Source organism: Lacerta agilis, chromosome 13 (genome assembly GCF_009819535.1).
Source record: "Lacerta agilis isolate rLacAgi1 chromosome 13, rLacAgi1.pri, whole genome shotgun sequence".
In the NCBI taxonomy this organism is placed as follows: Eukaryota; Metazoa; Chordata; class Lepidosauria; order Squamata; family Lacertidae; genus Lacerta; species Lacerta agilis.
In genome coordinates this window covers 34046370-34074237 of record NC_046324.1, presented here as the reverse complement: position 1 = coordinate 34074237, position 27868 = coordinate 34046370, and the positions used below count along the sequence as shown (strand labels likewise).

At 45.6% G+C, this 27868-nt stretch overlaps 2 protein-coding genes across 3 annotated transcripts; both read left to right on the top strand.

Moving 5' to 3' along the window:
- The first annotated feature begins 1913 nt into the window (after positions 1-1913).
- On the top strand, positions 1914-11809 carry WDR24 (WD repeat domain 24). Its single transcript, XM_033167789.1, has 10 exons — positions 1914-2003; positions 3322-4224; positions 4504-4681; positions 5833-6505; positions 7354-7469; positions 7908-8029; positions 8159-8263; positions 8382-8719; positions 9853-10037; positions 11267-11809. The coding sequence occupies exons 2-10, from the start codon at positions 3744-3746 to the stop codon at positions 11433-11435; spliced, it is 2367 nt and encodes a 788-aa protein (XP_033023680.1). The 5' UTR covers positions 1914-2003; positions 3322-3743; the 3' UTR covers positions 11436-11809.
- A 642-nt stretch (positions 11810-12451) lies between these two features.
- Positions 12452-23625, top strand: KLHL10 (kelch like family member 10). 2 transcript variants are annotated; one of them, XM_033167790.1, is made up of 5 exons: positions 12454-13321; positions 15013-15502; positions 16875-17492; positions 20063-20212; positions 22730-23625. In XM_033167790.1, exons 1-5 carry the CDS (start codon positions 13134-13136, stop codon positions 23102-23104), a joined length of 1821 nt encoding a protein of 606 aa, XP_033023681.1. In that variant the 5' UTR covers positions 12454-13133; the 3' UTR covers positions 23105-23625. The 2 variants fall into 2 exon arrangements, with proteins under 2 accessions (XP_033023682.1, XP_033023681.1); XM_033167791.1 differs by lacking the exon at positions 20063-20212 and having other exon boundaries at positions 12452-13321.
- Positions 23626-27868: the final 4243 nt, after the last annotated feature.

The following is a 27868-nucleotide window of genomic DNA, read 5'->3' as shown; positions in this document are numbered from 1 at the left end:
TTTTCCACATAGCTTTTGATGTATTCCTTAAAGATAGACCACTCCTTATTCACTTTTGTACCAAATCTCCTCTTATCCTCCCTGTTAATTCAGCAATATGAAAGTATTCCATCATTTTAGATAGCCAGTCTGTTTTAGTTGGGCCGCTGCTGCTTTTCCAAATTTTGGCAATTAATAACCTTGCCGTCGTAGTCGCATACATGAATATTGGTCTGACCGTTTTTTTTTTTTATTTCCTCTGACATGATACCTAGGAGAAAGGATTCTGGTTTTTTTTCCAAATGAAAATCTAAACATCTTTTTCAACTCGTTGTAAATATTTTCCCAGAATCCCATCTCTTTGCACTCCCACCACATGTGTAGAAAGGTTCCTGCCCCATTGTTGCATCTCCAACAAACATCACTACAGTTTTTATGCATTTTTGCCAGTCTAATGTGCAACTTCCAAATGAATGTCCATTTGTGAGCATCACATGTGATGATACACACATGGTTTCATGGATGTAGCCAGGATTTTTGTTGGGGGGGCAGGCATTTTGATGGGGGGGGGCAGAACCTCAGTTTGTTAGGTACCTCGTGTTACAGACGCTTCAGGTTACAGACTCCACTAACCCAGAAATAGTACCTCGGGTTAAGAACTTTGCTTCAGGATGAGAACAGAAATCGTGTGGTGGCGGCGCGGGAGGCCCCATTAGCTAAAGTGGTACCTCAGGTTAAGAACAGTTTCAGGTTAAGAACGGACCTCCAGAACGAATTAAGTTCTTAACCCAAGGTACCACTGTACTTTTATTTTTATTGATTTGAGGGGGCAGCTGCCCCTCCCTGCCTACGTCCATGCATGGTTTGCATATTATTGCCTACACAAAAATGTGTACTGTAGGACTCTCACAATGACAGCTGTCCCCAGTCTGCATAAGGGGGCACACTAATGCAAGGAGCTAAAGGGTTCCTTAAAAAATTAAGCCAATATCACAATATCACGGACGCAGCATTTCCCCCAATATGTCCCTCTGGAGTGTTGAAGCCCTGTGAACATAGGAAGCCAAGTGAGACTACTGGTCCATTTAACTCAGTATTGACTACAGGCAGTCGGCAGTTCTCCAGGGTTCCACAACTGTGCGACACCCAGTCCTACACCTAGAGATGCTGGGGGATTGAGCCTAGGATCTTCTGCATAGTGCATACAAAGCTCAGACCTTTACCCTGTGTGCAGCATTGATCTCTGTCAAAATATGGGCAACATAATCTCACGGGAGAAAAGGAGAACCAAAGACTCCTTGATACAGGTGGAGCAACAGCGGACAGAGATGGCAGGGGGAAGTGTCCCAAAACATGACCATTGCCCAGAGGCAACTGTAAGAGGTACCTTACAGTTTTCCATCAGGCTCTCATCCAGTGTGGTGGCAACCGTTACCAAGGAAACCCAGTTTTAATCTGGGGAGGGGATTGCATCCAGGTACCCAAAATGTGGGAACTGTAAAACCAGTGATACAGTGGACAGTTAGATTTCATACTCCGGATGGGGTGATTCTATTTCAATGCCTGCTTGTTTTTAAAAGAAAACCACCCTCCAAAAAGAAAGGCAGCATGTCAGGGAGAACGATTCTAACCCAGCCCACTCCCTGCTGTGCTAGTTTTCTACCTGCAGGTTAAATAAAATAAAATACACGGGAGCATTGAAAAACGCGACCCCCCCCCCCCACGATCCTGCGGGAAAACGCAGCCGGGGGCGACGGGGAAACCTCCCGGCCAACGCCCCGCGGGCTCGCCGGCGAAGGGCCGAGAGGGCGGCGCGGCAAGGGTGGGGGGCCGGCACCGGCAGGCGGGCAGGCAAGCAAGGGCGGAGCGGCCTGGTCGGTGGCGGAAGGGGCCGGGCGAGGCGGGTCGGGTTTCCGCGGCGGAAGGAGAGGCGGCTCCCTTGAGCGACGGAGGGCCTGCCAGCAGTGGCCGCGGTAGCAGCGATCGGTGAAGCCGTTGGCCTGGCGGCCTCGGCCCGCTGCCAGGTGAGCTGCCGCCCGTTTGCTTTTGCTTTTTACCTTGGCGCCTCATCCGGTGCTCGCTCGTGAAAGGCTGAGGGAAGCCAGGCTAGGCTGGGTAGGCCTCGCGCGGGAATAAACTGCTGCGTATTTATATATGCAGCGCATCTTTTTGAGCTCCCGATACATGTAAGGGTGAGGAAATGCTGGATTGAATACAGTACATTGCATGGCGGGTTTTTTTTTTGTCTTTTTGTTTTTGTCTTAATTAAGCAAAGCTCAGTTTTAAAGCAAACTTTAATCTGCGGTGTTAGCTTTTTATTTTTTTTATTTTATGGTAATCGTTCTTGCTTTCATTTCCAGTACGCAAAAAACCAATGGTCACAACGATATAGGGAAAAGGGGTGGGGTGGGGGGGAAAGTCGGGAGGATATGAGGAGAGAAGAGGGTAGGATTACAACAAAATAGCATTGTAATTCCAGACTATTGTTCTTCATAAGTGTGTTATCCAATAATAGTTTTTTCCAAAGGAAACTGAGAAGAGGGCGGCTGCTGGTCATGTTGCTTTAATTTGATGTATTCAATAAACGGGTGCCAAACTTCAGAAAAAGTTGTGCTTTGTTTTTTGATAGCGTAGCATTCAGGTATAATTTGTTAACTTTCCATTAAAGTGGTGGTCCAGATCTGCAGATCTATTATATCATAAGGAGACTTGCAGGACATCTTTGGGAAAAGAAAAGGCCAAGGAGTAAACCCTACACAAATCCAGAGTGGAGTCTCTAAGGTGTTTGGTTGGATGTCATCTTGTACACTTTCTGGCAACTCCTGCAGCTAAGCTGGTGCAAACGTATTCCTCTGCTTCCTTTTGGACCACATCAGCAAGGCAGAGAGGGGGCCTTGTCCTCTGGGCAGTCCAGGACTTCCATGCACACTGCCTAGGCTTGTACCCTAGGGAGGTCACTTTGGTGCTGCTAATGCAACAATAATAATTGGGGGGGGGGGGCAGCAGTTATTAATTGCTGGTCTCTGCAGCCACGGCAGGTGCTGTGATTCTGCAGCAGTTTGACTTCACCCCTAGAGGCGCACTCCATTTCTCTTGAGATAGACGGATGACAACAAATAAATAAAATATGAAAGATATTTTTAAAATTGCCTTTAGTGGTGTGTCAGTTTCTTTTATGCAGGTTCTTCTCAGAAGCAAATGGCAACTTCTACAATAGTAGGTACTGGTCTTGTTTCAGTGTCCAGTGTCTTGAGAGAGATTTATTGTTTAACTGATTTTCTCTCTTCGTGTGTGTGTGTGTGTGTTGGTCTGCATCCTGAACAATTCTGTCTTGTATTTCAGAACTTAGCTGAATTTCTTCGGCCAGAAGCTATGCTACAAGTGAAAAGTTTCTGTCAAGAGGAATGTAGGAAAAGAAGTGCTTGATGGTTTACAAATAAATTTCCACACAAGGTAGACCTAAAGCCAAGTAAGCTTTCAATGCAAATTAGAAGAGCTTGCAGCTAACTCTGGAGCTGTAAGCATTGGCTTTATGTGATCACTTCATGACATTTCCTTGTGTTAAGATGCTGCCCATTTCTGGGTAAGACCTTATTTCAAGTGCTGAATATTCCTTTTTTTTAAATGAAGCTTTAGTGATAAGGAGCTTGCAAGTTTGAGTTTAATTTTGTGAAGTTGTCCATCAAGATATAGCTGTAGACGCTCCTGCTCTGTGGTCATTGGGAGATCCCTTGGAACCACAGGGAGCCCCTCAAAAGGCAGCCATGGAGAAAATGGCTAGGGTGACCACTGCTCTTGGTGGCAATACCATCACTGGACGGACCATGTTCTGCCACCTGGATGCCCCTGCCAATGCCATTAGTGTATGCCGTGATGCTGCCCAGGTAGTGGTAGCTGGGCGTAACATCTTTAAGATCTACTCTATAGAAGAAGACCAATTTGTGGAGAAGCTGAACTTGCGTGTTGGCCGCAAGCCATCCCTGAACTTCAGCTGTGCCGACGTGGTGTGGCACCAGATGGATGAGAACTTGTTGGCCACAGCAGCCACCAATGGCGTCGTCGTGACCTGGAACCTTGGCAAGCCATCGCGTAACAAGCAGGACCAGCTCTTCACCGAGCACAAACGAACAGTTAACAAGGTGTGCTTCCACCCCACGGAGGTGTACATGCTTCTCAGTGGCTCCCAGGATGGCTACATGAAATGCTTTGACCTGCGCAAGAAAGATTCTGTTAGCACATTCTCAGGTAAGGAGTCATTTCTGAATTTGCCGTGCCTGACTCTTAACACTCTCAGCAATGGTCAAGAGTACCTTTTGCTAGTTACACCTAGTCAAAAGGCAGTGCTATGAGTTTGTTGGGGCTGGGCCGAAAACAAGGTATGACCAAATTATTGGGAGAGAATCTGATTTGGCCCTTGAGCCTGAAATCTGTTGCTAGAGTGTGATTACAAATGGTGAGTATCATCTAGATGAGCTGCCAGATATGAAGCTTGCCAAATATGCTGTCTGTTGCATTATCTTTCAGGTCAATCAGAAAGTGTGCGTGACGTCCAGTTTAGTATACGTGATTACTTTACCTTTGCTGCAACCTTTGAGAATGGAAATGTTCAGCTGTGGGACATCCGCCGGCCTGACCGCTACGAGAGGATGTTCACAGCCCATAATGGGCCCGTATTCTGTTGCGATTGGCACCCGGAAGACAGGTGTGGACAGCAGGGGCTAGAATTCTGCACTAAAATTTTGTTCTTTGTCTTCAAGCATATCCTCATCTGACTTTATTCTTGTGCATGCCCCATTTTTTTCCTTTGGCACCATCTCATGTTGTGTACTAGGATTCTCTGTTCTGTAGCTCATCTTCTTTCTTTCTCTGTTCCGTGCCCATGGAACATTCTTCCTTCTTAAATACAGTGGTGCCCCAGTAGACGAAAAACTCGCTAGACGAAAAACTCGCTAGACGAAGGCATTCGTCTAGCGGGAGGCTGCCCCGCTGACGAAAAAGTCTATGGGGCTGCCTCGCAAGACGAATTTTTTTTGTATTTTTTTTTCATCTAGCGAAAGCGCGGCTGTCATTGCCGCTTCGCTAGACAAAAAACCCGCTAGATGAAAAAATTCGTAGAACGAATTATTTTCGTCTAGCGGGGCACCACTGTATGCAGTTTTCTCTTCCTATTTTTAAACATTATTTTAGACAGCCATGGAGAACTTACTGTTCTTAAGATTGCCTTCCTCACGTTAAAATCTTCTGTCCAGTGCTTTGTTTTTAAGCATTATATTATAGAAATGCATCTTAGAAAACTCAAAGCTCTTCCTCCAAGAGCGTGTTTTTGTTAGTATGTTGTATAAATTATTTTCCTATATTTGAAATTCTAGGCTAAGAACTGCAGCACAGGTTCCTAACTTGTGGCCCTCCAGATGTTGCTGACATCTAGCTCTAGTCATTCCTGACTAGGGACCATGCTGGCTAAGGTTTATGGGAGCTGTTGCCCAACAGCATCTTGGGATCTGTGAGGGTTTTGTCATGCAGATAAGTAAAGAAGACACACAGGTGTGTGAGAGCAAGGATCGGAAGGTGTGCTCACCCCACTCCTCACTGTCACTGATGACTTCACTATAAGCCCTCAGGAGTAGAGACATGGGGGCTCCAATTCCCATCAGCTCCAGCCAGCATGACTGCTAGTCAGACATGATGGGAGTTGTAGTTGAACATATTTGGAGGGCCACAGGTTAGCCCCTCATGCTTTAGCAGGATTGTGAATTGGTAGCTGGGTATAAGGTCAGTGTAGATCATGTATAAGAAGAGCAGTGGTTGCTGAACTGTTTACTGGCCACTTAAGCTTCTCTTCTCTTCATCTAGGGGCTGGTTGGCCACAGGGGGCCGAGATAAGATGGTAAAGGTCTGGGACATGAACACCAACCGGGCCAAAGAGATATACTGTGTGCAGACAATAGCCTCTGTGGCAAGGGTCAAGTGGCGGCCTGAATGCAAACACCACATTGCCACATGCTCCATGATGGTGGACCACAACATCTATGTGTGGGATGTACGTCGGCCTTTCATCCCCTCTGCCATGTTTGAGGAACACAAAGATGTCACCACAGGGATTGTGTGGCGTCATCTCCACGATCCTTACTTCCTCCTGTCTGGCTCCAAGGACAGCACTCTTTACCAGCATATCTTCAAGGATGCCATCCAGCCTATTGACCGGGCTAACCCTGAGGGGCTTTGTTACAGCCTCTTTGGGGACCTGGCATTTGCTGCCAAGGAGAGCCTCATCTCCTCTGATTCTAACCGTAAGCGTGATCGGCGCCACCCTATCTTCTTCAAGCGCAAGCTAGACCCCACAGAACAGTTTGAGTTCATCTCCTCTTCCAGTGCCCTAAGTGTATTTGAAGCAGACACAGAGTGCGATGCTGGTAGCATGGACTGGTTTGTGCGGACCGCCAAGCAGTATGTGCTGACAGGGAGACCGCTGGCAGAGCTGTGTGACCATAATGCCAAAGTGGCCAAAGAGCTCAAGCGCAACCAGGTAAGGGCTCCCTTTGTGCAGGAGTTATTCACTTATACTTTGGTGCATTTGGGGAGGGGGCTACAACACTTCCTAATCCCAATGGGCACCCAGGAAGGAGATGCCATGGTTGACTGTATTGGAATCCAAACCTGCAACATGTATGTTCAACTCAGGGTACCAGAAGTTACTTTGCTGAAGTTGGCGGCTTGTGATGAAGCCAGAACAAGGGCCTGAATTAGAGCCTTAAGTCAAGTGCAGGGAAACTCGCTTTTTTATGTTGGACTCCCAGTTCCCATCAACCTCAACCAGTGTGACCAGTGGCTGAGGATAATGGGAGTTACTGTCCAGTAACACATGGGGCTCTATTCAAGTAACTTTTACTTAGAGTAGGCCCATTGAAATGAATAGTCAAGACTAATTTTAATTCCAGTGAGTCTGCCTTGAGTGCAATTGATGGAGGGCCATAAATTTCCAATTCCTGCCTTAAGTGGCACAAGCAGAATGTGTAGTGAGCAGAAGTCCATACTTGTATTTTATAAGAGACCTTACCAATCCAGAGATATTATACTTCCTACCAGTTGTAGAGGCTGAGGTTGCATGTGTTACTCCTCTGCTGTGAACTAAGTCTCAGTCCTGAAATTCCTGAGAGAGAGCTAGGAGTTTCCTGGCATGTGAAGAGGAGTCCAGGGCTATGTTCAGCCCCTCTCCCATAAGACATTACCTGAAATTGTTTTGGTGGCGTGTGGTGGCCTCTAGCCCAATACAGTACCTCACTCTTTGTGTCTCGTTTGCCTCTGTTCCTTTTCCTTAGCTGAAAAACGTGGCTGTTTAGTTTAACTCTTTCTGTTCTTTCTCTTATTTGTCAGGTTGCTCAGACATGGAACATGCTCCGAATTATTTACTCTAGCCCTAGCACTGTGCCCTCTTCAAACCTTAATCACAGCATTGGGAAGAGCAGTTCCAGCCTTCCACTCATGAACAGGTAAAAAAGGCTTCAGCATTCTTGATCTTGGTTGTGAGATGGGAGGTATAATGTTGACTGTGGCAAATGCAGGTGGGCTGGTTCCATGAGAGGTCTCATTTACACATTACCAGCACCATTTGCATTAGGCAGAGTGTTCATCTGGATAAAAGTGAGAAGACTCGCATTTCCACCCTTGAGCCCTTGGAAATAGGGCATACTACAGAGCAGAAAAAATTTACCTTGCTGATAAGTTCAGAAGTGCTACTGGTCTCTCAGTAGGTTCTCATGTCAGCAGTGAGAAAAACTGAACTCAAATTCTTTATGATACAATATTTGTGTGGTTACTTGGTTACCAGGAATTGCAACCAGTGGGGGACTTGGGTGAGGGGGTGTGGAGGGAGGCTGGAAGCATCAGGTTTTACCTGGGTCTAACACAGATTTCTGTTTCCCTCCCAGCTTTAACTTGAAAGATATTCCTTCTGGGATAGGCAGTGAGTCAAGGATGGAGAGGAGCAAGGGAGAGAACCGACCTGAAAACATCCTCATGGATTCTTCCTCCACACTGATCAATAATGATGGTGAGAATGGTGACAGAGGAGGAACACATACCTCTCCCCCAACCCTGCATAGAAACCTAGGAACCGTTTCTCACTTCCTTCTCTGCTTCCCTCTCTCTCTCTTTTTTTTTTTTACTCTTGGATGTCTAGAGAACGAAGAGACTGAAGGCAGTGATGTCCCTGCAGATTATCTCCTTGGGGATGTGGAAGGAGATGAAGATGACCTGTACATGATAGACCATGAGAATCCTCACAGTGAGTGTATATACTCTTGAGAACTGTTGGTCCTTCCTGTTCCCCTTTCTGTGTTGGGTGGAATTGTTTATCTTTCCCCGTCTGCCTTCCCTCTCACGGGTCCATGTTTTCTTAACAGCTGAGGAGCAAGAGTACATCCTTCCCCAGGAGGCCTTTCCTTTGCGTCATGAGATTGTGGACAACCCCTCTGCACTGGATCACTTACAAGACAAAGCAGACTCCCCACATGTCAGTGGCAATGAGGCAGAGACTGTGTCGCTGACACCTGTGGAATCTTTCTCCCTGATCTCCATCTCTCACTCTCTGTATGACAACCGTTTGCCTGCTGACTTCTTCAGCCCCATTGTCCGTGACATGTTGCTCTTCTATGCTGAGCAGGGGGATGTGCAGATGGCGGTGTCTGTACTTATCGTGTTGGGGGATCGTATCCGGAAGGAGATTGATGACCAGGCACAGGTACCTCCCTGTTCTATATTTTAGGGTTAGAATTGGGGGTCATAATTACCAGATACCTGCTGAAAGCTGCACACTCAGTAAGGAGCCCGTCCCAATCCACAAAAACTGTCCTGCTGCGCCTCCTCCTAACTGTTGCTGCCTATTCACCTGCCCTCCCGAAGTGAGCAAGCAGCAAGAGATACAAGGAGAAGGAGTAGTAAGCTCTGCACAACTTATAAGAGCTGGTGCTGATCAGAAGGAGAGGCATGTGGAATGGGCAGTGGCAACACCATGAGGAGGTCTGGGTCTGGTGAATGCCTGGATGGAGTCTGCCCAGGATCCATTTATACTCCACCTTGAATTCCAGGTTTACTGAAAGGCAGCAAGGGTGTGAAATAAAATAGCTGCTCTTCATGTTAATGCTTGTAGTAGTATATTAAGTGGAGTTGGGCTAGATCAGGCATAGGCAACCTTCGGCTCTCCAGATGTTTTGGCCTACAACTCCCATGATCCCTAGCTAACAGGACCAGTGGTCAGGGATGATGGGAATTGTAGTCCGAAACATCTGGAGAGCCGAAGGTTGCTGACCCCTGGGCTAGATTGTCTGGCTCTCAAAACACACCTGCCAGTTACAGTCGTACCTCGTGTTACAAACGCTGCATGTTGCGTTTGTCACGGGTTACGAACCTGCCGAACCCGGAAGCACCGGAATGGGTTGCTTCCAGGTTTGGCAGTTCGCGCATGTGCAGACGTGTCAAATGACGTCATGCACAGAAGCGCCGAATCGCTTGGTGAGCATGCGCAGACGCGGCGCTCAGGATGCAGACTGCTCAGGATGTGAACGGGGCTCCGGAACGGATCCTGTTCTCATCCAGAGGTACCACTGTATTTCCAAATTGACAGGCCAGGGCCAACTTAAAAATAGCCATCGGCAGAAGAGGAACATGGAAAGATCCATATGAATTTTGCATTCTATTTCACCAGCATTAGAAGTTGTTCATAGACAAGTGCATCATTTAAAAAAAAAAGATGAAAAGGCAGTATATGAGTATTTCAATAAAATAAAGGGTTTGAGTCGCAAGAGAGAAATTGAAAGAGATCTCTGGAGAAGGATACTGTAAGTGACTTGTGTGCAATGCCTTAAAACCCCATAGGAACACTGGTACACTTCGTACATTGACTTGCTGCAGCGCTTCCAGCTGTGGAACATCTCCAATGAGGTGATCAAACTGAGCACGTGCAGAGCCATCAACTGCCTCAACCAGGCCTCCACCACACTGCACATCAACTGCAGCAATTGCAAAAGACCCATGAGCAACAAAGGCTGGATTTGTGACAGGTGAGAGGCCTATGTAGAGGATTTAGTTTTGTGACATACTGAGAACAATTATATGATGCTACCTTATTCCAAGTCAGACAACTGTTCATCTGATCTGAAATGGCTTAACTCTGGTGGCAGTATCTTTCTGAGATCACAAGCAGGGATGTTTTCTGACCTGCAACACTGGGGATTGAACCTGGGATCTCCTGCACCAAAGCATCTTAAATTATTGTCTCTCTTTTAAGTAACACTTTGCATACATACTTCCTGATAAATAAAACTGGAAGTGATTTTGTTTTCCAGGAGCTAAAAATCATTTTACCACCCCACACTCGGGATTATATGAAGGCTTCTGAAGCTAGGTGTGCCTCACTCGTTTTATAGGAGATCATATGTGACCTATAATAGTGGACTGATTCTTGAAGGATGTCCAAAGAAAGCTGTAAAAAACGCCAGAATGGCCAGTTCTGGTGCTTTATTTTTAAAAAGTGTAAATTTCCAACACAGTGTGCAGAGCCTCACTGCCTTTACAGGTGTAGAATGGACGCCACAACAGTGAGAGGTCGTCATGACTTGTCAGCACCCAAGCAAATGAGTATATACATCCTTTATGCACAAGGCAGCATACGTCAATTTAGCCAGAACCTCCCATCACACCTGGCTGGTGAGGCCATAGGTAGCAGTTATCCAAGGCTTACAGATAGCTTCCCTCTCTGGGCAGAGAGCCCAGCATTCCAGGGTCCACAGATAAGCATAGCATTAAAGCAAGCCAGTTTGCATATATCAAAGCTAGTGAATATAAACATACACCAGCTCATTCTTGCAACAACTACCAATTAATTGTAGTGTTAATCTTGACTACCAAGATAGTGTTTGCAGAGCTTCTGGAACATCTCGCCTTTGGTTCAACACAGTGGTGTAGCAAAAGTGTTTTTTAAAAATTGCTGGAAAACAAAATCACTTCACAACTGCTTACATCCTTTTCCAAGCAGTTTAAGAAGTATAGTGGAATACAGAAATTTAGAACAGATCTCATCAATTTATGGGACGTCAAGCCAACAGAGACATCCCAGGTGCCTGATTACAATGCTGTCATAAGAAGGCAGCAAAACAGAAGTTTTTTGAGCTCCGGATGGGCTTCTATCCATTCATGACTGATGTGCTGGTTCAGTGGGTCACAAGTTTTGTATATGTGGTCTAGAATGGATCTTTTCTTCTGGTTGATTCATTTTGTGGTCTCGTTTCAGATGTCGGCAGTGTGCCAGCATGTGCGCTGTGTGCCACCATGTAGTGAAGGGTCTGTTCGTGTGGTGCCAGGGCTGCAGTCATGGTGGCCACCTGCAGCACATCATGAAATGGCTGGAGACCAGTTCCCATTGCCCTGCAGGCTGTGGTCACCTCTGCGAATACACCTGAACCTAATGGGAGTCTTTTTCCGCTGGAAAGCAAAACCTTGACGCACTGGCTGCTTAGAACTGGCACTGAGCTTTGTTTGTGGGAGGCATTAGAGGCATAGTTGCACAAGAGAACTTAGTGAGTAGGATACTGTGAAGGGAAGGTGACCTTCATTACTTCACAAAAAGCAGTGACTTTAAACGCTCAGGCGATTCTTCTTGAAAGCTTCTGGTCACTTAACATCCTCCCCCTTTTTTACTGCTGCATAAATTTTATTGTTTTGTTATCACGATTCTGCACAAACCTACTTCTTAATGAGCCAAGATGGCACCAGGATACACTTTTGAGTTTCATTCCACTTTTTATACTGAATTAAAGGAACACAGTGAACTTTACTGCTTACTGCTTTCTATAGAGTTCCCGAATCCTTTTGCATAAATGCTCCTAAAATTTGTGAGCTATGGCACAGCATCTGAATTCCTTCCTCAAAGAGGAAATCTCTTTCCAGAATATGTATTCAGCTGTGTAATTTTAAGCAACATTTAAATTTCCTGCTCCCAGATGCAGAACATAAACCACTGGCCAGCAAGGGAATACCATATTTGTTACCACTTTTAGAACTTTGTGGTAAATTGCAGACTGATAAAATGCTTTACAAGAACTGGAGTTCTCTAAAGATCATCTTAATGAGCTTCTCCAAGTCAGGGAACAAATGGTTATGACTATTACTTAGAAGTAAGTCCCATGATGTTCAGTGGAGTTTACTCCCGGTGCATTAGTTTGCCATATTGGTCCTCCTAGCAGCAATAACAAGACAAAAAGTACAGCTGTATCTTCTGTGGTGGGAGCACCTAATGATGTCAGTGCCTAGTCTCTTGAGATGATAGGCGATCCAGCAGGATCTTGGTCCTAAGCTGTGAAGGGCTTTAAAGGTCAATACCAGCTTATAAATTAACATAAGGCAAATAAGAACTACTGCAGATAATATCTAACAAGTGCCAAGTCAAACCATATTGTTATTTTTCCCCTGGTCTTTGGTACTGCTATTCTTTTTCTTTCTATTTAATCTGAAACATCAGCCTTCCTTGCTACAGCGTAGCATAGTTGGTCAAGTTCAGTTTATTGATCCAAATGATCCCTAAATCTTGGTGCTGCTTGCTTGGCCAATTATTCCTACCTTATGCCCATGCTGCTGCTCTAAGCTTTATATCTCATACCATGCCCTTAGGAGATGTAAAAATAATCATCTGTTGGCGAGTTGAAAAATTAAATATGGATTAGGTCAGAAGCAGCCAGCATTCATATCATCTGCAAAAGAACTGTTTCAATGTTTAATATAATGTGCTGCCATTTTATTTAAATGGTTTTTAATATCTCAGGATATAAATTAGGACAATCATGAACAGATTATATTCTGGTTCACCCTCAGTTTGCGATGTTTAAATCGTGGCCAACTGTGAGTCAAAAGCTGTCTACGCATCAATTAAATTTATTTTAAATTGTGTGGGAAAGGGTATCCAAACCTCAGATGTTGCGGTCGACTGTGAGGAGGACCACTTTGCTTCAGAGGACAGCCAAGATTCTAGAACCTGGTCATGTCAAGGGTCTCATTATGGGAGGGATTCTGGAACCTCTGAACCAATCACACCCTTTTTCCAAGAGGAGGGTTAAGTGGAAGGCCTGGCAGCTCTTTGTGCTGCCTCCCCCCACCTTGAAAAAATGGATGATGCCTCTGCTTCGGCGGGGTACTCCCACCGCCACATGGAGAGGAAGATGAGTGCGATGGCTTGTACAGTCTTCAACGAACTTCGACTGGAAGGGAAGCTCTGTGACGTGATCATCAAGGTCAATGGGTGCGAGTTCAATGCGCACAAGAACATCCTCTGTAGCTGCAGCTCCTATTTTAGGTCAGTGCTTCTAACAGGCAAGAGTGGGTTTCTCTGGCAAAATTCCCAGGAATATGTCTTGATTTAAGGGCTCATTTTATTCAGTAATAGATGCTTGAGTTCCTACTGTCTTCAAATGTGTGGTTGGCTGCTGGTTCACCCTCTCTGTCCCTGATTCCAGTTGTGTGGAAGTCATAACCACTAATTAGTAGGTTGACAGGCAGTTGAAATTTATTGGTTGTTAATCTGTCCTTTAACTGATCAGTTAAACTCAAATAAGTGATCATATTGCCAAAACCACCGAATAGGTTCCTGGTTAAATAAATTTAGTAAAACAAAAACTACTAGAATAGTTGAGAACCATATTGTAATGTAACTTCCATTCTCTGTTACAGCAACATTTAATCAAATTGTCTTAAAAGGTAAATGAGTGTGTTTTTAACTCCTAAGTCCACCAATTAATAGTTTCAGGTTGTGTCTTCAAGGCAAGGGGATGCCAAATGGCACCCAAAAGCATAATTCAGAAGCAGAGTCTTTTTTTCAAAGCCAAATAAGTCAAGAAGAAGGTTAATGAAATACCACAGGATAGGAATAAAGTAGAAAAGACAGGAGGGGGTGAGATTGTCTTGGTTTCTAATTTGTTTGAACAGTGGATTCCATAGCAAGGATTTGCTTGAATAATGAGACCCTACCACCCTTGGCTTTTCATGCCCATCTAGGATAAAATACAGAGCCTACACTTCTTCTGAGTCATTACTGACTTGTAGTATTGGGAGACTCATGGTGCTATTTGAGCAAACAGGGTTTTTGTTTAATATCTAGTTGGCTCTGTTGAGTAACGGTTTCTGACATTTTGCTGATACAGTCAAGTGACTGTACTTCTTGTCTTAGGAGCAAAATCTTGTCGCATTATCAGCCCAGTAGCTACTGAGGACCCAACACTTCTAAACCAAGGAAGTTATCAAGTGTGAGTTATGTGGAGTACTAAAATAACAAACTGCCAATGCACCAACATGACTTAAGAGCTGTCATTGTCAACAGTAGTTTACACTGGCAACCAAGTCCACAGGTTGAAGCCATAATGTGCCTCTTGATGTGAATTCCATCTGTTGCAACTTTTATTGCACCCCAGACCTGATGTTAAGACAATCTGGTCTGCATATTTATTTTTTGTTTAGTTGTTTTTATTTATTTTTTGGCAGTCTGGCCTAAAGATGGGTGTGGTTACTACGTCAGCATTTATAGACAGGTGCTGCCTGTTCATAGGAACTAGTGCAGGGTCACTCAATCTTGCATTGAATTCCTAGTCAGGCAGGTGTGCCCTAAATACTAAAACAGATCACCTCAACTTTCTAAGCATCTGGGTAGGCAAGAATGTTTTTAGCAGGTGCCAAAACAAGTATCGTGAAGGCGTCTCCTTTATCTCAATAGCCAGGGAGTTCCAAAGTGCAGGTGCTGCCACACTAAACAACTGAGTTCTTACAAATGCCAAATGGGTATTACGTGGCACCTGTAGTAGTGCCAATTCCTGTTCAACTTTTAGAAGCAATATGAGGCTTGCAGCTGTCATGAGCACCAGAAAGTTGTGGGGATTGCTATAGAGGTTCAGCGGGTTAGCTGGAGGATATCAGTGTACCCAACGCCATCCCCTTGAGGAACAGGACCCCAAGATGCAACAAAGACCAATGAGAAATAGTTGTGTTCTTTTTCAGAGCTCTGTTTACCAGTAGCTGGAACAACTCAGAGAAGAGAGTATATAATATTCCTGGCATAACCCCAGATATGATGAAACTCATTATCGAATACGCCTACACGAGGACAGTGCCCATCACCGTGGACAATGTGGAGAGGCTTCTTGTGGCTGCTGACCAATTTAATGTGATGGGCATCGTCAGGGCTTGTTCTGACTTCATGAAATGCCAGCTGTGCCTAGAGAATTGTATTGGTATCTGCAAATTCACAGAGTACTACTTCTGTCCGGAGCTGCGGCAGGCGGCCTATATGTTCATCTTGCACAACTTTGAGGAGATGGTAAAAGCGTCTACTGAATTCCTGGAGCTCTCGGTCAATGAGTTTAAAGACATCATTGAAAAGGACGAACTCAATGTGAAACAGGAAGACGCCGTCTTCGAGGCCATCCTCAAGTGGATTGCCCACGATCCCACAAACCGAAAGCAGCACATGGCAGTCCTGCTCCCTAAGGTTAGCCCTTTTAAATATCTTGGGGGACCGTCCATCCTCTGTCCTTCAGGTATCTAGGACCAGATTTAACTAAATACTTGTGCTAGCAGGAGCCAGTGCAAGGACTCCCATTAGCGCTACAGGGCTTTCCCCCTCTTCTCCCCGCTGTGCCTCCCTTCATAAGCTGTGGGGGTAGTTTGGGAGAACCCCCAAAACGGCACACAGGGAGGAGGGGGGGAATCGTTCCATCTGGCAAGCAGAACTGCGTGAGCTGACGGAACAATTGTAATAGTGTGGTGTTGAATCCCACCCCTTATGTCTCCAGATCTACAATGCTGGCTAACTTCCCAACCAGCTTCATATAATGGCTGTGTACTACCTTTGGTGCAAGAGGCAGTATGCCTCCTGAATGCCAATTGCTGGGAATCACAAGTGGGGAGAGCTGTTGCACTTGGGCTCTGCTTACAAGCTTCCCATAGTCATCTGGTTGGCCACTGTTATGTATGTCACCCTGTGTTTCATTCATGTATTTATTATTGAAAGGCTGCTGTTGCTACCAGTCGCTGGGAATCACAATTGGGGAGAGTGCTCTTGCACTCAGGCCCTGCTTGTGGGCTTCCCGTTTGGGGCAGCTGGCTGACCACAAGGATACAAGCATCATCATTTGGGGAGAGCTGTAGCTCAGTGGGAGGGCACCTGCATCACATGCACAACACCCCACTTCTCAAAGCAGTTCATGCAAAAATCTAAATCTAAATACAGTAGTACAATAACAATATCCAATAAGCCATATAGTATCACTGAAACATAACATTGCAGAACTAATAATCGGTAATTAATGCAGCTGGTGGAATCTTCTGTTGGTGATCCAGTGAATCCTTGGCAGCCAGGGTTTCAACCATCCTGGAGATGCTGCTGAGTCCCCAAACATCAGATAGACAAACACCAAACAGTTGCTGTCCTAATTCCTGTTCTGCGATAAAATAAAATTATTACGTTGGTAGAAGGAGGATTGCTGCTCTCTGGATCCTCCAGTGGCAGCAATTAATCACAGTAAAAAGAAAGGGTTCATAACTGGTCTCCTAATTGATTAGGATGTTATGAATCATAACATCAGCTCTGCATGACATAGTTTTTCTTCATGTCATGGCGACCTTCCCCATGATCTCACTGCTAGACAGTTAAATGCAGCTTTAGTTATACTTCTCCACCTTTCTGAGAGGATACCACTTCATAATAAGACTCCTGTAACACAGTGGCCAAGGTTTACAGGCTGAGTGATGGTGGGGAAACAGACCTGTCTCATGAACTTGAGAATAACAAGGCCGGAATGTGCCTCATTCCTGTTAGGCTTCTTGTTTAGCACCAGTCCTTTTCACTCCCCTCTCTGTAGGTACGCCTGGCCTTGATGCATGCTGAATATTTTATGAACAATGTCAAAATGCATGACTATGTGAAGGATAGCGAGGAGTGCAAGCCCATTGTTATCGACGCCCTGAAAGCCATGTACGATCTCAACATGAACGGACCATCTAGCTCCGACTTCACCAACCCGCTGACAAGACCCCGTCTGCCGTACGCCATTTTGTTTGCCATTGGCGGCTGGAGCGGTGGGAGCCCAACCAATGCCATCGAAACGTATGACGCCCGTGCAGACCGCTGGGTGAACGTCACGTGCCAGCAGGAGAGCCCCCGGGCATACCATGGTGCCGCATACTTAAAGGGCTATGTCTACATCATTGGGGGTTTTGACAGTGTGGACTACTTCAACAGCGTCAAGCGATTTGAGCCCGTCAAGAAGACGTGGCACCAGGTTGCACCCATGCACTCACGACGCTGTTATGTTAGTGTCACCGTCCTTGATAACTTCATCTATGCCATGGGTGGCTTTGACGGCTATGTGCGTCTCAACACAGCTGAGAGGTATGAGCCCGAGACCAACCAGTGGACCTTGATAGCCCCCATGCATGAGCAGAGGAGTGATGCAAGTGCTACAACCCTGTATGGAAAGGTAATGAGAATGGAAGTAGGCCAATGTTTATAAAAGGTAACCAGCTGCTAAGGCTGACAGGTCACAGGGATGGATGTGAAACTTTAGGGGGGTTGCCTACCAAGAGAAGAAATTAAATATCAAGGGAAGATCAGGAAACGAGGCTAGACTGATGTCCACAAGGCCCCTGACCATCCTGAGCTGCTTTCTAAACTAACCCCCTTTCCCAGCCTTTGTTCCTTTCTGTAAAGATGACAACAATGCAGTTATTGTAAACCTGGTTTGAGGACAGAGGGAAAATAGCAAAAAATGTTAATGACACCAAGCTCTGTTTCTCTTTTTCATCAAATCCACATGGAAATGCTGTGGAAATGCATGACAGTTGCTTTTGATTGATAATGAACCAGAGGGCAGGATGGGGGATCCATAAACTGAACCTCAGTCCAGATAAGAGAAAGGTGTTGTGAGTTGGTGGTTCATGTGACCTCAGAGATTGTGAGCACTGTAGTTTGGGGAGTGTTGTTGGATTTAGCCTTATCTAGAGATGCCCAAGTGGCCTCTACAGCTTGAAATTCCCTTTACCGGCTGAGGCAGGTGCACAATCTGTAACACTTCCTGGATGACGATAGCTTGGCCACAGTTATCCACACACTGGCATCATCTTGTTTAGAACACTGCAATGTCCTGTACATGAAATTGCCTTTGAAGGTACTTTGAAACCTCATTTAGTGCAAAATATAGCAGTATGTTCATTACTTGGGGCCACTCATGTAGAACATATTATGTAAATCGTGAATCAGCTACATTAACTGTTTCTGTTCAGAATGGAAAGTTCAGATTTTAACCTAGACATCCTTAAATAGCTTTTTAGGGCACCAGTGCAAAAACCTGTCCAGCCTTTGAGATCATCCTTGCTCTGCCATCATCTGAAATAATAAACATCTTTATTTTATTTTCAGTACCAGATGAAAATCTGTCTAGGCCTTTTAATGCTGCATGTATTTTATGTTAGATTTTAAAAACCTTCAGTATCTGTTTGCAATGCTGCTTATTGTGATTGTTTGCTTGGCAGTATTGTTTTATTGATGGATATACTTTTTTATTGCTTATATTGGTCACCGCTCTGGGAACACTGTCAGGTGAAGAGCAGAGCAAGATAAATGGTGGCAACTTGTGGCATCTTAAACCCTAAACAAACATATTATGGCATGAGTGGTTATGAATTAGAGCCCTGCTTCATCAGACACCATAAGACTTTGATTGTTTTTGTACAACAGCTATCTCTCTGGAAATGAAATGAAATAAATCAGCACATGAGTTCTTTTTTGAAAAAAGAAAAAAATATATCAATAAGCACTGCCAGCCATACATGCTTTGTCTAGTGAATCTCACGGTCAGGTGTCCTGGGAACCCCATCAGTTGCAGTGCAGTATCCATACTTGAGCAGTTCCTCTGATATAGGGCCATAAACTGAGCACAAACATTTAAGAATCTTAAATAATTTTAAGGAATAGGGCTGTAACTCGGGGTAAAGCATCCATTCAATCCCAGACACCTGCAGGTAGGACTGAGAAAGACCTCTGAAACCCTGGAGAGCCACAGCTAGTCAGTGAAAACAATACTAAGCTAGATATAGTATGATTCAGTGTAAGGCAGTTTCCAACATCCTTTTCAGTTTGGCTTCTTGTAATCCCTGTGTGATTTCTGCCACATCTGGCTGGAAAAAGGCCACCGGCTGCATAAACTGACCTACCAGGTGCCTGGTAAACCCAGCTGGCTTTGCAGTGCCAGGCAGGCTGTAACACGGAACGTCTGTTAAGCTGCTGGTGGGCCGTCATATCAGGCATAAATGGCAAGTTGTGCAGACCTGCTCTAACATCTTAAGCAATGAGAGGTTATCCAGCCTACTATTTCAACAGGAAAAGCAACCTTGGTTTCTGTTAATATAAACCAGAGATGAAAAATCTGTGGTCCTCCAGCTGTTGGACTCAATCTGCCATCATTCCTGGTCATTGAACATACCAACTGGGGCTGATGGAGTCCAGCAACATCTGGAGGGTCACAGGTTCCTAAACCCCGATACAAACTTTTCAAGTGTATCCAGGGTAGGAGCTGGTGTGGGTTTTGTGGTCATAGTGGAACAAAGGAGAATAAGCTTCAAATCCCCACTCAGCCACAAAGCTCACTGAGTGTCCTTGGCCTGTTCCCTCTCTCTCAGCCTAACTTAGCCTCACAGTGTTGTAAGAATTACAAGGGAGGTACTGCATACATTGCCCTGAGGTACTTGGAGGAAGGCCAGGATAAAAAAAAAAAAATTAATAATCCAGACTTAACAACAGTCATTCCTTCTCCCAAGGAATCATGGGAGCTGTAGTTTTACCTGGGGGCCTAGGAAGCGTATGAGAATTCTCAGCACTTTCACCAAACTACAATCCCCAGGGTTCTTTGGAGGTTACCATAATTAAAAACCCATCAAACCGATACGCATGTAAAGTGCACAGGGCCAACAATTCTTTCTACAATGGCACCAAATTTATTTCAGCAATATTTTGACAAACCTCCTATTTTTTGCTTTCCTTTTTTTTAAAAAGGTCTATATATGTGGTGGGTTCAACGGAAATGAGTGCCTGTTCACAGCAGAAGTGTATGACGCCAAGATTGATCAGTGGAGCTTGATCGCACCCATGAGAAGCAGGCGAAGCGGCATTGGCGTGATAGCGTACGGAGAACACGTCTACGCAGTAAGGCCAGGGTCCTTTCCCCGTAATGGCAGGCAAGCCTGCAGCACCCTTTGGCAGTAAAGTCGTTGGAACAATGCTGCCTCCCTTTGGTTTGGTGTTGACCAAGTGCTGGCCAAGCTGTTGCTCATGAACTGTATATACTTAAGGAAGTGGATAGGCACAAAATGGCAAGAATGGTGTAGCTGTAGTGGTCTTCTGAGGGGTGTGGCGATCTCAGCCTGGTATCAACACCTGGCATCTTCAGGCAGCTACTGGGGTCTCAATGCCTGGCACTAAGACCTCCATAGTATTTGGTAATCACTAAGTACATTCAGTTACACTCAATGTAGGGCCATTCTTTCAGGTGGTTCTGCTGAATCCTCATCCCACTTCTCACACCAAAGTTCTGCTCTGTTGTGGGAGGTTGCCAACGTAGAAAGTTGCCGACACACATTCTGAGATTAATGAATAACAAAGAACACTTTACTTGGTTTGGTGCATGTTATATAGCTCAGGTATCACTAATGCTAACTAGTGACATTACCTGTACCCGCACATACTTTACAATTACCAAATACCATATATTACACCTATTGTTAGGCAAGATGTGGCAGCTTATCACCTGTGTTTCTTCATGGCCTCTGGGTGTAGTGCATGTTTTCAGGAGGCTTTGGGATCAGGGGCTACACTGAGAGCAAGGGAAACCCGCAAGCAGGGCCTCCAGTGGCCTGTCCATAGTTCACAGTGTTCCACCCTCTCCCAGACATCCGTTTGATGCTGGGGGTTGCAACTATTACTTCCTCAGTCTCTCACTGAAGTTGGAGTCAGGCTCGTAAATCACACACTCCAACACTACCATGCACTGCCACGTGTGTGTTGTGGGGGCCTTTCTCTGTTTCAACCTGCAGGTTGTATGGAAGGAAGAGAACTCCTGAGCATGTTCAGAGTGGCTGTCCTTCTTTATCAAGGCAAAGCCATTTCTTATGCTCCTGTATTAGGGGCACATGACTGGTCAGTTTAAGTCCTCATATACCACTTCTCTTTTTTGAAAAACTAAATGCCACCAGAGGCCTCTGCCTATATAATTTCAGCCTCTCTATGTCATACTGCTTTTATGTATTGTTTTTTTAAAAAATCCATTAAAGTTTCTTGTTGATAACTTATGATTCCAAAACATGTACCAAACAATTAAAACCACAGAAATCCAAACAGAAAAAGACAGAATTCCTCAGCCTGACAGGGCTTTGATTCATACTGCTTGGGCTGCACCAGGAAGGAAGTGGGGAAGTCAAAACAAATAGCTGAGTGCAGATATAATGGATTACATAGGAACACAGGAAGCTGCCCTATTCTGAATGAGACCATTGCACTGTCCAGCTCACTACTGTCTACAATGACTGACTCCGCAGGGTTTCAGGCAGGGTTCCTTTTCAGTCCTACCTGGAGTTACCTGGGGTCTTCTGTATGCAATGTTAGCGGACATGGAGCAATGGATTCAAACTACAAGAAAGAAGATTCCACCTAAACATTAGGAAGAACTTCCTGACAGTGAGAGCTGTTCGGCAGTGGAATTTGCTACCGAGGAGTGTGGTGGAGTCTCCTTCTTTGGAGGTCTTTAAGCAGAGGCTTGACAGCCATCTGTCAGGAATGCTTTGATGGTGTTTCCTGCTTGGCAGGGGGTTGGACTGGATGGCCCTTGTGGTCTCTTCCAACTCTATGATTCTATGATTCTCCTGATTGCTTGTAGCCTATGGAATAACCATAGTTGCAAGCAGTTGTACACCAGTTTAAGCACTTAAAGTGCTGTATTGGTAACCCATACAGCAACCCTCTATAGCAGGTCTTTGCTTTTATACCACAGTAAAGTTAAGGCTACAATTTTAGCTTGCATATAGGCCATCTAGTGAGTCCATGCTGAGGTGTAATTTAAAAGAAGAGTTTGGATTTGATATCCCACTTTATCACTACCTGAAGGAGTCTCAAAGCGGCTAACATTCTCCTTTCCCTTCCTCCCCCACAACAAACACTCTGTGAGGTGAGTGGGGCTGAGAGACTTCAAAGAAGTGTGACTAGCCCAAGGTCACCCAGCAGCTGCATGTGGAGGAGCGGGGATGTGAACCTAGTTCCCCAGATTACGAGTCCACCACTCTTAACCACTACACCACACTGGGTGTAATTTAAAGTGGGGAGTCAAATGTCACAGTGAAGTCTTCTACTGGAACAATTTGTTTTGTTTTAAACTAGTGCTATGCAAGCTTTCAGTGTGCACAGAAGACTTGATCAGATGACAACAACTCTCTTCTCTGGTCTTTGGCCCCTATGGCAGCTTCCCTCTTGTGCCATCTTGTCCTTCATCTTGGGCAATAAAATGTCCTTCTGCACCAGCCCTGACTACTGCTGTTGCATGGAACTGATGGGAGTTTGGGCCCAGCATCTGCAGGTGCTTCCTTGATCTACCTGGATCAGTGGTCTGACTTGGTGTGAAGCAGCTGCCTCCTCCTCCTCTAAATGACTCCCTGTCGTTTTGCTGCCTCACAGGTGGGCGGATTTGACGGAGCCAACCGCCTTCGGAGCGCAGAAGCTTACAACCCCATTGCCAACACCTGGAGGACCATCCCAACCATGTTCAACCCTCGGAGCAACTTTGGCATCGAAGTGGTGGACGACCTGCTCTTTGTGGTGGGTGGCTTCAACGGCTTCACAACAACGTTCAACGTTGAGTGCTATGATGAGAAGACGGACGAGTGGTACGACGCCCATGACATGAGTATCTACCGCAGTGCCCTGAGCTGCTGCGTGGTGCCAGGGCTGCCCAACGTTGGGGAGTATGCTGCCAGGCGGGACAACTATGTGGGGTCAGCTCAGAGAGATGAGGTCAAGTACTCCTCATCCACAAGTACACTACCTGTGTGAAAAGCTCTCCTTGACTAATAAAGCCCTCTAGCAAGAACTATATGCACAGGTGGATTCACCTTTTTTCTCCCCCTCCACCTTAAGCTGTGAGACTGGTCCTTATAGGTGAGCTGGTGGCATATGTCCCTCCCCTGCCCAGGAACGTAACCAATCCCATTCTTTCATCTTTTAGGAAGTTATAGAGCTGACCTATAGGATATGAACAAAGATGTTGATAACAGTGATGGGATTCAGAGAAGAGCTACAAAGGGGATAGAGGGATTTGCCATTTGTGCTGCTATTGCTCTGACGCACAAAAAAGAGTAGTAGGGGAGGACTCTCAAAGCACTCGGAAATGTTAAAAAGCATGCCAAGGCTACTACTAGGAAAAAGTTGATTGTGGTTTAGTCTTGCTTTATATGTATCCTTTGATATAGCTCCTACCCTCCACTCTGCCAGATGAAGAGCCGTTTGTAAGTAGAAAGCTTGCATATTCCTGCCGCAATAGAAACTGATCGAATAAAACCCATTCAGCCAGACTACCCATTTTCCATTTCTTATTGAGAACAGCAGTAACAGACCTTGCCAAACAAAACAGGCATTCCACAAGATGTCCCTGTTACAATCTGTTGTTTTATTTAGACACTTGGCTTACCTAGTTGCACTTAACAGATTTTATTTTTTAAATTTCAAAATATAGTAATTTTGGCACGATGCGTAATTTCTTAGGAGAATCTTCATAAACAGAAAAAGTATGGAGCACTGAATGTTTCTAATAGTTCAGCCAAAACATTCCTGGGAGTGTGCATCTGCTGCCGAAACAGCAGCCCTGCGCTCTGTCTCCTCTTCCCTAGCAATATGCATTACTGCAGCCTGTGTGACCTCCCCGTCATGAATAGGTGGTGGAGTTGGGCTGTATGTGCTGGCCTCTGCCTGCTGTATCTTCATCCTCTGTCCTTCCACTCTTACCTCCAGACCTCCACATCTTAGACAGGAAGTCTGATGAAGTGGGGAGCTTGCAGGTGCATATACCATTCCCCCCTTCAGACCTTCTGCCTAGTGCATGGAAGTGGGCTTTCATTGGGTCTACTCTGAGTAGGACTAACATTGACTACCACTCAATAGAATCTAATAACAGATCAGCAGACACAAGTATGGCATTGTCTACTCTGCCTGGCTGTGGTTCTCTTAATTTCATGTATAGGTTTTTCGCATCACCTGTCAGCTGATCCTTTTAGCACAGCAGGAGAAGGGTTTTTTGTGACAGGTGGGGGGGTCCTATTTCCTTCCCTTTGGGGCCTGGAAAGGACTACAGAGCTTGTGCTTCAGTTGGTTGGGCCCCTGAACAACAGCTCTGCTTAGAGCAAGGATAGGGAATAGGTGGTCTTACAAGTGGTGATCAAGCCAACATGGTCCATGGTCAGCAATGAAGGGAGTTGAAGTCCAGTATCTGAAGGGGCTACAGTTTCCCCATCCTTGACTTAAGACGGTGGGAATGCCCTGCAACATTTTGCTGCAGGCCCTGCTTGTAATACCTAGTTCTCTAAAGAGACCTGCAAGTTCAGCTTTATTTCCTCCTGCCTCTTTTCTTCAAACAGCACTAATGCAAGCACAGAGTTGTCTTCCAACTGCAGATGTTAACGTTCTAGGTGACACGGCACACACTCATTAATTGACTCATGCTGTTGGGAATTGTAGTTTAAAATATCTGGAGTGCTCCACCTTGGAAAACTTACAGATTGTAGCCTTGGCCTTTTCCATCATGCCCAGGAACATCTTTTTTCTCTCCTGCCCACACTTTTGGCTTTATGTAATACATCTTAACTGAGGAAGACTTTTGTGAAACTTGAAAGCTTGCTCACTTCTGTGTTGTCACTTTTTGTTTGGCCCTACTAAAGCCAGTGGGGGGACATTTTAGTCTCCCAGGACAGTCTGCAGCTGATCTGAAGGTAACCATTACTGGGGAAAGGAACTTCAAAGGCAGACTGTGAAGCCTTTGAATTGCAGTATTTCAAGAGGTTCAGTGCTATCACTTGTGGGCTGAAGGACTACGACTACCTGCCCACTATCCCTTTAAAGCACATTCAAGGCACATTCTTTCCTCAAATAATTCAGGGCTCTAGTTTATATCTCACAGAGTTACAATTCCCAAGAACCCCTTAACAAAACTACAGGATCCATAAGTCTTTGAGGGGGAATATGCTTTAAATATACAATGGTACCTCAGGTTACATACGCTTCAGGTTACAGACTCCGCTAACCCAGAAATAACACTTCAGGTTAAGAACTTTGCTTCAGGATAAGAACAGAAATTGTGCTCTGGTGGCGCAGCAGCAGCAGGAGATCCCATTAGCTAAAGTGGTGTTTCAGGTTAAGAACAGTTTCAGGTTAAGAGCAAACCTCCAGAACGAATTAAATTCTTAACCCGAGGTACCACTGTAAAGGCTGTGTACACACTATATCATGCTACATGTCCTAAATGAGTTACTGATGAAGGATTGTGCTATCAAATATTTTGGGTGAGAATGGTTTGCTTAGGTTTATTGCATTTTTTGATTGCCACAATAAAAGCCTCAAAGTGATCTACAAAAAGAATAAAATACATAATAAAAATGTGTAAGCAATGCATCCAGTCACTGGTACCCGAATGTCCACTGGAGGGGGGTGGGATGTCTTTGCTACCAAAATGACAAAGTTGGTTCCAGGAAAGCCTCCCTGGGGAGAGCATTTTCTAGGTGTGGGGATCTACTACAGAAAAGGTTTGTTCTATCGTTGCTACCCTCCGGACCTCCCTTGGAGGAATCATGCAAAAAATGGCATATGACAATTTCAGGGTCCATATGGATTCATATAGGGAAAGGCAGCTCTTTGGTTATAGGTGTTCTGAACCATAAAGGTAAAGGGACCCCTGACCATTAGGTCCAGTTGCAGACAACTGGGGTTGCGGCGCTCATCTTGCTCTATAGGCTGAGGGAGCAGCATGACTAAGCTGCTTCTGGCGAACCAGAGCAGTGCACGGAAATGCCGTTTACCTTCCCGCCGGAGCGGTACCTATTTATCTAGTTGTACTTTGATGTGCTTTTGAACTGCTAGGTGGGCAGGAGCTGGGACCGAGCAACGGGACCTCACCCCGTCGCAGGGATTCAAACTGCCCACCTTCTGATCGGCAAGCCCTAGGCTCTTTAGACCACAGCGCCACCCGCGTCCCATATACGGCTCTAAAAGTCAATACCAGCACTTTTAATTGAGACCAGAAACAAATTGGTGGAGAGTGCAGTCAGACCAGAACCAGAGTTAAGCATTCATGTTTTGTCCCCATTAATAGCCTAGCTGCTGCGTTCTTCACCAGCTGTTGTTTCCAAGCCACCCTCAAAGGCAGCCCCATGTACAATGTGTTGCAGTAGTCTAACCAGTTAATAAGCCAATTGTCACCACCTGTACTTTTCTGTGCTTCCTTTCACTCTTACCTCACTTTACAATCCTCACAAACATGTATATTTGTACCTTCATTCATCAGGCTATACCATAAATGTGTTAGTCTTAAAGGATCCCAAAACTATTTGATTATACTTCTTCAACGTTTGGATTTCTCTCCCTTTATGGGCCAACACAGTTGACTGCAATTTTCATTTGAATCACGGAATTATCAGGAGATGTGCATTGTGAAAAACAAGCCCGCATTGAGGTAACGTGACTTTGGGCTTTCCAGTCGTGGCACATTCTAACACGACGAGCTCTCCAGCAGGGCAAAGAATATGTCTGGATTTGGGATGGTACTTTCTCAATCTCTTCCATACAACGCCACCCTCCCTGGTAAGAGTACGGATGGGAAAGTCATGTGCGTCGAGAGAAGAAAGGGTGCGCGTTTCAGCTGCAATGCTTTGTGGGTGATGTAGTCTTAGCCCTTGTATCCAATACCAAAACAGCCGGCTTTCGACATTCTTTCGCGGGGGGGGGGGGTCCTCCCTTTGGCTTAACCCTGTGCCATCTGTGCCTGCTGGGTAATGTAGTCCTTCCGTCTGTCCTGCGCTGCTACAGCTGGCCTGGGATTATTATTTTTTGCACATTTCCAACTTGGAAAGCGGCCAGCGTCGCGAGAAATAATGTTGGGTGTTGCTTGGCTGGAAAGTTGAGAGGTTCTCATCGTGAGGACTCCGTTTCCCGGAGTGGCTGCAACGTACGGACTACGATTCCCAGATCCAAAGGGGGCGAGGAAGGGTTGCCTGTTGCAGGGGGCTTGGCGAGATCTCCCAAGGCTCGAGCGCCCGGCGCGGTAAAAGGAATACGGAGGTAAAGCGGGAGGGATGGAGACGCAGGTGGGCCGAAGGGATGCAGGTAGGAGAGAGGCGGGCGGAGCGTCTAGAAAGACCGTCTGCTCGCCATCAGTCGGATGGAGCCGCTTACGTGTCTCTAAGAAAGAGGAAATGCAGCGCCGGGAGTTGCGCGGGGGCAAACGAGGATACAGATTTGTGTACAATTTGCAAGTGGCAATTTATTCATATAGATTCAAATTTAGAAATAATTGCTGTAATTTAAACCAGAAATAAAACGCATCTCGCCATAGTAGGGGGAGACTGGCCAGGTCAGCTGCCTGCCTACTGGCTGGGGATGGGCAAGTTCAAGCCCTCTCCACGCTGCTCTTGCTTCTGATGGTTTTTTTTTTTTTAACCTTTCAGCTACAATGGGACCACGCAGCCCTTCAGCAGAGGGCTGTCCTTTGTAAAGTAGGACACACACTGAGACACACACATCACAATCTGAACACTCTGGCACGGGCATGAAAAT